This window comes from Heloderma suspectum, chromosome 2 (assembly GCF_057233095.1).
Source record: "Heloderma suspectum isolate Gila_16-S chromosome 2, 16-S_ref, whole genome shotgun sequence".
Lineage (NCBI taxonomy): Eukaryota > Metazoa > Chordata > Lepidosauria > Squamata > Helodermatidae > Heloderma > Heloderma suspectum.
In genome coordinates, this window is record NC_139459.1 from 373,483,518 (window position 1) to 373,495,665 (window position 12,148).

Here is a 12,148-nt window from a genome sequence, read left to right on the forward strand (position 1 = left end):
GTTGGAGGAGTCTTTCCTGTCTAAACATGCACAGGATGCTGGGCGCTGTAGGGCTTTTTCGGTCTAAACATGCATAGGATTGCGCCCTAAGCAGACGATCCCAGCGTGGAGCTGTACGGCTTGTTCTGCCTAAACATGCACAGGACGCTGGGAGTTGTAGGAGTCTTTCCTGTCTAAACATGCACAGGATGCTGGGCGCTGTAGGGCTTTTTCGGTCTAAACATGCATAGGATTGCGCCCTAAGCAGACGATCCCAGCGTGGAGCTGTACGGCTTTTTCTGCCTAAACATGCACAGGACGCTGGGAGTTGGAGAGTCTTTCCTTTCTAAACATGCACAGGATGCTGGGCGCTGTAGGGCTTTTTCGGTCTAAACATGCATAGGATTGCGCCCTAAGCAGACGATCCCAGCGTGGAGCTGTACGGTTTTTTCTGCCTAAACATGCACGGGACGCTGGGAGTTGTAGGAGTCTTTCCTTTCTAAAAATGCACAGGATGCTGGGCGCTGTAGGGCTTTTTCGGTCTCAACATGCATAGGATTGCGCCCTAAGCAGACGATCCCAGCGTGGAGCTGTACGGCTTGTTCTGCCTAAACATGCACGGGACGCTGGGAGTTGGAGGAGTCTTTCCTGTCTAAACATGCACAGGATGCTGGGCGCTGTAGGGCTTTTTCGGTCTAGACATGCATAGGATTGCGCCCTAAGCAGACGATCCCAGCATGGAGCTGTACGGCTTGTTCTGCCTAAACATGCACGGGACGCTGGGAGTTGGAGGAGTCTTTCCTGTCTAAACATGCACAGGATGCTGGGCGCTGTAGGGCTTTTTCGGTCTAAACATGCATAGGATTGCGCCCTAAGCAGACGATCCCAGCATGGAGCTGTACGGCTTGTTCTGCCTAAACATGCACAGGACGCTGGGAGTTGGAGGAGTCTTTCCTGTCTAAACATGCACAGGATGCTGGGCGCTGTAGGGCTTTTTCGGTCTAAACATGCATAGGATTGCGCCCTAAGCAGACGATCCCAGCGTGGAGCTGTACGGCTTGTTCTGCCTAAACATGCACGGGACGCTGGGAGTTGTAGGAGTCTTTCCTTTCTAAACATGCACAGGATGCTGGGCGCTGTAGGGCTTTTTCGGTCTAAACATGCATAGGATTGCACCCTAAGCAGACGATCCCAGCATGGAGCTGTACGGCTTGTTCTGCCTAAACATGCACAGGACGCTGGGAGTTGGAGGAGTCTTTCCTGTCTAAACATGCACAGGATGCTGGGCGCTGTAGGGCTTTTTCGGTCTAAACATGCATAGGATTGCGCCCTAAGCAGACGATCCCAGCATGGAGCTGTACGGCTTGTTCTGCCTAAACATGCACAGGACGCTGGGAGTTGGAGGAGTCTTTCCTGTCTAAACATGCACAGGATGCTGGGCGCTGTAGGGCTTTTTCGGTCTAAACATGCATAGGATTGCGCCCTAAGCAGACGATCCCAGCATGGAGCTGTACGGCTTGTTCTGCCTAAACATGCACAGGACGCTGGGAGTTGGAGGAGTCTTTCCTGTCTAAACATGCACAGGATGCTGGGCGCTGTAGGGCTTTTTCGGTCTAAACATGCATAGGATTGCGCCCTAAGCAGACGATCCCAGCGTGGAGCTGTACGGCTTGTTCTGCCTAAACATGCACAGGACGCTGGGAGTTGGAGGAGTCTTTCCTGTCTAAACATGCACAGGATGCTGGGCGCTGTAGGGCTTTTTCGGTCTAAACATGCATAGGATTGCGCCCTAAGCAGACGATCCCAGCGTGGAGCTGTACGGCTTGTTCTGCCTAAACATGCACAGGACGCTGGGAGTTGTAGGAGTCTTTCCTGTCTAAACATGCACAGGATGCTGGGCGCTGTAGGGCTTTTTCGGTCTAAACATGCATAGGATTGCGCCCTAAGCAGACGATCCCAGCGTGGAGCTGTACAGCTTTTTCTGCCTAAACATGCACAGGATGCTGGGAGTTGGAGAGTCTTTCCTTTCTAAACATGCACAGGATGCTGGGCGCTGTAGGGCTTTTTCGGTCTAAACATGCATAGGATTGCGCCCTAAGCAGACGATCCCAGCGTGGAGCTGTACGGTTTTTTCTGCCTAAACATGCACGGGACGCTGGGAGTTGTAGGAGTCTTTCCTTTCTAAAAATGCACAGGATGCTGGGCGCTGTAGGGCTTTTTCGGTCTCAACATGCATAGGATTGCGCCCTAAGCAGACGATCCCAGCGTGGAGCTGTACGGCTTGTTCTGCCTAAACATGCACGGGACGCTGGGAGTTGGAGGAGTCTTTCCTGTCTAAACATGCACAGGATGCTGGGCGCTGTAGGGCTTTTTCGGTCTAGACATGCATAGGATTGCGCCCTAAGCAGACGATCCCAGCATGGAGCTGTACGGCTTGTTCTGCCTAAACATGCACGGGACGCTGGGAGTTGGAGGAGTCTTTCCTGTCTAAACATGCACAGGATGCTGGGCGCTGTAGGGCTTTTTCGGTCTAAACATGCATAGGATTGCGCCCTAAGCAGACGATCCCAGCATGGAGCTGTACGGCTTGTTCTGCCTAAACATGCACAGGACGCTGGGAGTTGGAGGAGTCTTTCCTGTCTAAACATGCACAGGATGCTGGGCGCTGTAGGGCTTTTTCGGTCTAAACATGCATAGGATTGCGCCCTAAGCAGACGATCCCAGCGTGGAGCTGTACGGCTTGTTCTGCCTAAACATGCACGGGACGCTGGGAGTTGTAGGAGTCTTTCCTTTCTAAACATGCACAGGATGCTGGGCGCTGTAGGGCTTTTTCGGTCTAAACATGCATAGGATTGCACCCTAAGCAGACGATCCCAGCATGGAGCTGTACGGCTTGTTCTGCCTAAACATGCACAGGACGCTGGGAGTTGGAGGAGTCTTTCCTGTCTAAACATGCACAGGATGCTGGGCGCTGTAGGGCTTTTTCGGTCTAAACATGCATAGGATTGTGCCCTAAGCAGACGATCCCAGCATGGAGCTGTACGGCTTGTTCTGCCTAAACATGCACAGGACGCTGGGAGTTGGAGGAGTCTTTCCTGTCTAAACATGCACAGGATGCTGGGCGCTGTAGGGCTTTTTCGGTCTAAACATGCATAGGATTGCGCCCTAAGCAGACGATCCCAGCATGGAGCTGTACGGCTTGTTCTGCCTAAACATGCACAGGACGCTGGGAGTTGGAGGAGTCTTTCCTGTCTAAACATGCACAGGATGCTGGGCGCTGTAGGGCTTTTTCGGTCTAAACATGCATAGGATTGCGCCCTAAGCAGACGATCCCAGCATGGAGCTGTACGGCTTGTTCTGCCTAAACATGCACAGGACGCTGGGAGTTGGAGGAGTCTTTCCTGTCTAAACATGCACAGGATGCTGGGCGCTGTAGGGCTTTTTCGGTCTAAACATGCATAGGATTGCGCCCTAAGCAGACGATCCCAGCATGGAGCTGTACGGCTTGTTCTGCCTAAACATGCACAGGACGCTGGGAGTTGGAGGAGTCTTTCCTGTCTAAACATGCACAGGATGCTGGGCGCTGTAGGGCTTTTTCGGTCTAAACATGCATAGGATTGCGCCCTAAGCAGACGATCCCAGCATGGAGCTGTACGGCTTGTTCTGCCTAAACATGCACAGGACGCTGGGAGTTGGAGGAGTCTTTCCTGTCTAAACATGCACAGGATGCTGGGCGCTGTAGGGCTTTTTCGGTCTAAACATGCATAGGATTGCGCCCTAAGCAGACGATCCCAGCATGGAGCTGTACGGCTTGTTCTGCCTAAACATGCACAGGACGCTGGGAGTTGGAGGAGTCTTTCCTGTCTAAACATGCACAGGATGCTGGGCGCTGTAGGGCTTTTTCGGTCTAAACATGCATAGGATTGCGCCCTAAGCAGACGATCCCAGCGTGGAGCTGTACGGCTTGTTCTGCCTAAACATGCACGGGACGCTGGGAGTTGTAGGAGTCTTTCCTTTCTAAACATGCACAGGATGCTGGGCGCTGTAGGGCTTTTTCGGTCTAAACATGCATAGGATTGCACCCTAAGCAGACGATCCCAGCATGGAGCTGTACGGCTTGTTCTGCCTAAACATGCACAGGACGCTGGGAGTTGGAGGAGTCTTTCCTGTCTAAACATGCACAGGATGCTGGGCGCTGTAGGGCTTTTTCGGTCTAAACATGCATAGGATTGCGCCCTAAGCAGACGATCCCAGCATGGAGCTGTACGGCTTGTTCTGCCTAAACATGCACAGGACGCTGGGAGTTGGAGGAGTCTTTCCTGTCTAAACATGCACAGGATGCTGGGCGCTGTAGGGCTTTTTCGGTCTAAACATGCATAGGATTGCGCCCTAAGCAGACGATCCCAGCATGGAGCTGTACGGCTTGTTCTGCCTAAACATGCACAGGACGCTGGGAGTTGGAGGAGTCTTTCCTGTCTAAACATGCACAGGATGCTGGGCGCTGTAGGGCTTTTTCGGTCTAAACATGCATAGGATTGCGCCCTAAGCAGACGATCCCAGCATGGAGCTGTACGGCTTGTTCTGCCTAAACATGCACAGGACGCTGGGAGTTGGAGGAGTCTTTCCTGTCTAAACATGCACAGGATGCTGGGCGCTGTAGGGCTTTTTCGGTCTAAACATGCATAGGATTGCGCCCTAAGCAGACGATCCCAGCATGGAGCTGTACGGCTTGTTCTGCCTAAACATGCACAGGACGCTGGGAGTTGGAGGAGTCTTTCCTGTCTAAACATGCACAGGATGCTGGGCGCTGTAGGGCTTTTTCGGTCTAAACATGCATAGGATTGCGCCCTAAGCAGACGATCCCAGCATGGAGCTGTACGGCTTGTTCTGCCTAAACATGCACAGGACGCTGGGAGTTGGAGGAGTCTTTCCTGTCTAAACATGCACAGGATGCTGGGCGCTGTAGGGCTTTTTCGGTCTAAACATGCATAGGATTGCGCCCTAAGCAGACGATCCCAGCATGGAGCTGTACGGCTTGTTCTGCCTAAACATGCACAGGACGCTGGGAGTTGGAGGAGTCTTTCCTTTCTAAAAATGCACAGGATGCTGGGCGCTGTAGGGCTTTTTCGGTCTCAACATGCATAGGATTGCGCCCTAAGCAGACGATCCCAGCGTGGAGCTGTACGGCTTGTTCTGCCTAAACATGCACGGGACGCTGGGAGTTGGAGGAGTCTTTCCTGTCTAAACATGCACAGGATGCTGGGCGCTGTAGGGCTTTTTCGGTCTAGACATGCATAGGATTGCGCCCTAAGCAGACGATCCCAGCATGGAGCTGTACGGCTTGTTCTGCCTAAACATGCACGGGACGCTGGGAGTTGGAGGAGTCTTTCCTGTCTAAACATGCACAGGATGCTGGGCGCTGTAGGGCTTTTTCGGTCTAAACATGCATAGGATTGCGCCCTAAGCAGACGATCCCAGCATGGAGCTGTACGGCTTGTTCTGCCTAAACATGCACAGGACGCTGGGAGTTGGAGGAGTCTTTCCTGTCTAAACATGCACAGGATGCTGGGCGCTGTAGGGCTTTTTCGGTCTAAACATGCATAGGATTGCGCCCTAAGCAGACGATCCCAGCGTGGAGCTGTACGGCTTGTTCTGCCTAAACATGCACGGGACGCTGGGAGTTGTAGGAGTCTTTCCTTTCTAAACATGCACAGGATGCTGGGCGCTGTAGGGCTTTTTCGGTCTAAACATGCATAGGATTGCACCCTAAGCAGACGATCCCAGCATGGAGCTGTACGGCTTGTTCTGCCTAAACATGCACAGGACGCTGGGAGTTGGAGGAGTCTTTCCTGTCTAAACATGCCCAGGATGCTGGGCGCTGTAGGGCTTTTTCGGTCTAAACATGCATAGGATTGCGCCCTAAGCAGACGATCCCAGCATGGAGCTGTACGGCTTGTTCTGCCTAAACATGCACAGGACGCTGGGAGTTGGAGGAGTCTTTCCTGTCTAAACATGCACAGGATGCTGGGCGCTGTAGGGCTTTTTCGGTCTAAACATGCATAGGATTGCGCCCTAAGCAGACGATCCCAGCATGGAGCTGTACGGCTTGTTCTGCCTAAACATGCACAGGACGCTGGGAGTTGGAGGAGTCTTTCCTGTCTAAACATGCACAGGATGCTGGGCGCTGTAGGGCTTTTTCGGTCTAAACATGCATAGGATTGCGCCCTAAGCAGACGATCCCAGCATGGAGCTGTACGGCTTGTTCTGCCTAAACATGCACAGGACGCTGGGAGTTGGAGGAGTCTTTCCTGTCTAAACATGCACAGGATGCTGGGCGCTGTAGGGCTTTTTCGGTCTAAACATGCATAGGATTGCGCCCTAAGCAGACGATCCCAGCATGGAGCTGTACGGCTTGTTCTGCCTAAACATGCACAGGACGCTGGGAGTTGGAGGAGTCTTTCCTGTCTAAAGATGCACAGGATGCTGGGCGCTGTAGGGCTTTTTCGGTCTAAACATGCATAGGATTGCGCCCTAAGCAGACGATCCCAGCATGGAGCTGTACGGCTTGTTCTGCCTAAACATGCACAGGACGCTGGGAGTTGGAGGAGTCTTTCCTGTCTAAACATGCACAGGATGCTGGGCGCTGTAGGGCTTTTTCGGTCTAAACATGCATAGGATTGCGCCCTAAGCAGACGATCCCAGCATGGAGCTGTACGGCTTGTTCTGCCTAAACATGCACAGGACGCTGGGAGTTGGAGGAGTCTTTCCTGTCTAAACATGCCCAGGATGCTGGGCGCTGTAGGGCTTTTTCGGTCTAAACATGCATAGGATTGCGCCCTAAGCAGACGATCCCAGCATGGAGCTGTACGGCTTGTTCTGCCTAAACATGCACGGGACGCTGGGGTTGCAGGCCTTTTCCCCAGGCCAAACATGCACGGGTTGTGGCCTAAACAGGCGAAATTAGCACGGCCCTGGAAAACCGCGTGCTGCGCGCTTCATCGGATCGTCCTCCGCCTGCGGCCCCCCCCGCGGTCGGCCCGGCGAGCCCTCCAGCCCCGGGGAAGCGCGCCAGGCAGCCGCGGACGGCCCGCCGGCGCGCTTTGGCTCCGCGGCCTTCCGCGGGTTAAAGCGAGCGAAGGCGCCGGGTGCCCAGAGCGGAAGCGCACGTGGCGAGGAAGAGGAGGGGGCTTCCCCTGCCCCACATCCTGCCGTGGGTGAAGCGCGGAGGGGGACCCCGGAGCCGTGGCAGGGCGGCCGGGGCTGGAGTCTGCCGGGACGCAGAACCAGCCTCAGTAGGGAGGGGGAATTCGCTCGCCGCTCCACCATTTCTTGGGGGGGGCTGGCCTTTGTCTCTCCCACCCCAGGGGCATCTGGTGAGTCCACCCCCCCACCTCCCTTGTGCATGTGGGGGGAGGAGACCCACAGAACGTGCTGAGACAGGCCGGGTGGGGAAGGGAGGAGTGGGTGGGAAGCCCCCTGCCGCAAGTGGAGACAAGGATCTGAACCCAGACCAGTGACTGGGGAGGGGAGGCCAGGAGCGAAGTGCGGGTGGGTGACTGACAGCAGCAGCAGCAGCAGCAGTCCAGCGTTCCCCATATCCTTCCCATTAGCCCCATGGAGAGATACCCTGTGCAGCTGATCCATCCCAGGTCTATTGTTATTATTTTCTACTAGCAAGTGGCCCGGCTTCGCATGGGTCGCAACAGCCTTCACCGTGATACAGCGAAGCCTTAAATCGTGCCCACACCGAGTGAAGCCGTGCCGCTGGGACCCCTAGGACAGCCCCTGCCATGGTGCACCCCCCTAGCCCCCTGAGGGAGGGGTCTGGCCACTATTCCCTTTGGGGGGGGCTCTCCCCCTATAATTCCGCTGACTAATCTCCCCTGGCTTCAAACTGTGTCGACTGCAAAGCTATGGGGTGGTAAAGCTATGGACTCCAAAACTATCGACATAGTTGCAGGACTTTTTTCTGTCTAAACATGCATAGGCAGGGCTGGTAAGGGAAGTCTGCCCTGAGTGGCTGAAGGTGATACTGTAGTCTTCAATCTAATGGTCACATTTTAATTAATTAAACTTAATGCATTTTTTTAAAAAAGTGAGGTGCACACTTCTAGGGTCCCTGTTAGGATGCATGGCTAGTTTCAGGTGTCTAGGTTTCATGGTATTGGCACTATAGCACTGACGGACGGACACACGTCCTCTTTTATTATTATAGACTAGTTGCTTTTACAACAACAAACTGCCTAAAAGTTTTCTTGTATCAGATGAACTGGGCTCTAGTCTGGGGAAGCTTCTGCCGTAATAAATTTCATTAGTGCCCCTAAAGCACCATGAGAAACACCATTTTGTTGTTTTTGCTGTAGCAGATTAGCACCGTTACCTATCTTAAGGTGCAATCCTACATATGTTTAGACAGAAAAAAAGTCCTACAGTTCCCAGCACGCCCCAGCCAGACATGCTGGCTGGGGCATGCTGGGAGTTGTAGGACTTTTTTCCAGTCTAAACATGTGTAGGACTGCATCCTTAAAGTTTTCTAATTGCTCTTCAAAGATTATAAAACAGCCCTGTCCCTGTCTGGGGAACTGCAGTCAAATGGACATGCTACAAAAAGGAAGCCTAAATTTCTTCTCCGCTCCTGTCTGTCTCTCGTTTCAGTTCTGAATCATGATATTTCCCTTTTATATGGAGAAAGGAGCTCGTCGCCAGCTGGAATTTGAACGTAAAATATCATCCTACCCCAAGAACAGGGATGGGGAACTTGTGGCCCTCCAGATTTTTTTTGGCCTACAACTCCCATCAGCCCTTGCCAGCATAGCCAATGGTGAGGGCTGATGGGAGTTGTAGGCCAAAACACCTGGAGGGCCACAAGTTGCCCACCCCTGCTCAAGAACGTGAATAATAGCTCATTCACGGAACATCTTCCTGGCTTTTCAGGTCTTGGTGTCCCCACTCCCTTGAGCAGTCTTTGCCTTAAGGCAGAATCTGGCAAAAGAGGAAAGTGATCCTTTAGCCATGTTGGAGGCCACCTTGGATTACGGATTGAAGATGGAAGAGCAAGACTTGGCTAGCCCTGAAATGGGAGATGGCCTTCATACCATGCAGGTTGGGAGAAGGAGAGAATTCTGGGAGACAGCTGTGAAGACAGACTTGGATGAGGACACGCTCAGCTCGGATGTACACCGCCAGCGCTTCAGGCAGTTCTGCTACCAGGAGGCCGAGGGGCCCCGAGAGGTTTGCAGCCGACTCCACGATCTCTGCTGTCAGTGGCTGAAGCCGGAGCAGCACAACAAGACTCAGATCCTGGACCTGTTAATCCTGGAGCAGTTCCTGGCCATCCTGCCCCTGGAGGTGGAGAGCTGGGTGAGGGAATGTGGAGCGGAGACCTGTTCCCAGGCGGTGGCCCTGGCGGAAGGTTTCCTCCTGAGCCAGGCAGAGGACAAGAAGCAGGAAGTGAAGCAGGTGAGGGCATTTTGCCTCGGTCTTTTCAGAGGGTTGGGAATATTTCCAAGGATGTACTAAAAATCGCAAGGGGGGGGGCGGTATAAAATCCGCTCCGTCTATGTTTCGCAGATTGTCATGCCTTTTGTTCCATTGTCCGCTTGCAGGCAGATGCAATTTTTTCGCCATGTGGAAAAGTACGCGAATAATTACGTACAAGGTTTTGCAACAATTTACATAATTTACCTTAGTACGTAACTTTTCATGTATTGTCCCCCATTCCATTCAACTTTTCCTCAGCAGAGACATGCCTATTTTTCTATGAATATATATGCGTAAATTTCAGGGAAGAAAAAACAACAACGGGAGTCCACAGACTCTGTGCAGCCTGAGGGGGTCCCGGTGGATTCTGCAGTTCGGATTCTTAGAAATCCGAGCTCATTTTAGTCCGTCTCAAATTTCTCCAGAATCCCTAGCCCCACCACTCCCAGTCCTTATCCTGCACCATTCCTTTCCTTATCCCTTTCTTTTTTGCAATCCTCCCTGCAGGAGTTGTTTGCCCAGGTGGTCACTGATTTCCCTGAGGCAGAGAAGGCTCCATTGGACACTGGACAGGGGCTGCAATCCAGGTGGATTGTGCAGGAGGGTGACGGAGGGGCCACCTCGTCAGCAGGAGAGGTGGCTGTGCTGGTGAAGCAGGTGAGAGCCTTCCACCCTGAGAGTTCCCAGAGGATGCTGACAGCAGTGGCTGATGAATTAGGGCATTGGTGTGGCTGTGGTGGGGACTCATTGGTGCCCTGTATAATTCACACGCTGTTTCGGCACACCTCCAGGGCCCCTTAGCTGAGGGTGTCCCCACTTGACTCCTCAGCAAGCATGGGGCAGCAGAAACAGGCCCAGCATCAGCCACTGGGCCGGCGTGAACATGACGAGGCACCGGGGCTGATGCTGGTCACCACCACATGTTGTTGATTTTAAAAATTATTTTTATTATTTTTTATTGTAAATTTCAACGAAACAAAAACAGAAGATGAAAACGAAGAGAGAGAAAAGGAGAGAAAAAATATAACTACACGATTTAAATGTATCAGTTTCAATGTATATGATGTGTGTGTGTGTATGTACGTATATATAGTGTGTGTGTGTGGGTATGTATGTATCTATCTATCTATATCTACATGTGCGCACACACACACATATAATTCTTATTTGTTTGTTTGTTTGTTTATTTTATTACATTTTTATACTGCCCAACAGCCAAGGCTCTCCGGGCAGTTTACAATCAGACCATAAAATACAACTTGAAAAAACATAATAAGAAACTTCAAAAGTTTAAAAATACCAGGGAAGACCAAGGAAAACCCAGCAGCAGGTACAGCCCAGGGAAAGCCTATATGAAAAGGTATGTTTTCAGGAAGCATGTAAAATATGTTTATTTTTTAATTTTATTTTATATGTGCGCGCATGTGTGCTTGTGCGTGAAAATACAGCTGTATAGGCAGGGAAAATTATGAATAAACATCAACAAAAGCAGACCAAATATCCATATATGCCGTCTCAAATGTTGAAAGCACTGGTATTTATTATTTATTTTATTTATTTAAAACATTTGTATCCCACCCTATATCATTAAGATCTCAATTAAGATTGAGGATCTGTTAGGTCCTCAATCCATTGCATGTAGGAAGTGAGTGTTTATCCTTCCAGTGTTGTACTATCAGTCTTTTAGCTGTCAAAAGGGTGTAGAGAATCCATTGATGCTGACCATGCATTAACTTCCAAGAAGCAGGTAGGTAATTTAAGAGGACATGTACATCAACAAATATTAAACAGCTGGATATTAAAGACCAGGGAGCTGGAGGGGACTAAAGAGCAGGGATGTACGGATTTTGGTAAATCTGTTGCTTCTGTGTTTTGCAGGTTGTCAGGTGTCTTTCGTTCCGTTGTCCACTCATTGACAGAATCTGATTTTTTTTACCAGAATTTTGTTCTGTGCGCACTAACTCACATTAGCGTTAATGCACACTTGCACTAATACACACTTGCACTAATGTGCATTAGGGTTTATGCAAATTAGCACTCCTCCCCGCCCCCTTAAGAAACCAGTCCGCAAGTCCACGCAGGAAAACCCTAGTCTATTGCAGAATCTGCAGGTCGGTTTCATAGAAATCTGAACTCATTTGAATCTTTTGCGGATTTCTCTGACATCCCTTCTAAAAAGACTTTCCAATCATGTTGTTCTTCCCATCGCTGTTATTTGCAGAGGATGGCATGGTAAGAACGTGCTTCCTATTGGCACCATCCCGCTTCCATTAGCTCTAACCCCTGCCCTAGAAACGTCACCCAATCGTGGTGATCCTTACAGAAATGTGAAGCCCGCAAGCTCCACAGCCTTTGGATGAAGTTTTTATTCGAGGTGCTGAGAGAGGAAATATCATGCGTGAAGCTGCCAATTGAAAGCAAGGTCTTATCCCGTGATTCTGGGAAAACACCATACCATTCCTTGCTCAATGTTCAGAAGAAGATGGCAGTGAGAAGAACACTGTGATTGGTTGACTGTGCTCTTGAATGTCCCTCCTCTCCCAGACCAGAGCTTGAACGAGAGACAGCCCCGCGGTGTGGGAATTGCAAACCCCTTTGGTTAATAGAGTGGTGGCTAACACAACAGTGGTGGTGGTGGTGGTGATGATGGTGATGATCTCGCCTTTCAGGGCACGCTGCCTTCGTATGG

The 12,148-nt window shown here is 51.3% G+C and overlaps 1 protein-coding gene across 1 annotated transcript in view; it reads left to right on the forward strand.

Moving 5' to 3' along the window:
• The first annotated feature begins 7,195 nt into the window (after positions 1–7,195).
• The window catches only part of LOC146356147 (uncharacterized), a 50,391-nt gene continuing 45,438 nt past the window's right edge, over positions 7,196–12,148 (forward strand). The window contains exons 1-3 of the mRNA XM_084830025.1: positions 7,196–7,352; positions 8,914–9,438; positions 9,967–10,116. Coding sequence (XP_084686151.1) covers positions 8,992–9,438; positions 9,967–10,116 — 597 coding nt within the window. The 5' untranslated portion in view covers positions 7,196–7,352; positions 8,914–8,991. The remainder of the gene's footprint in view (positions 7,353–8,913; positions 9,439–9,966; positions 10,117–12,148) is intronic.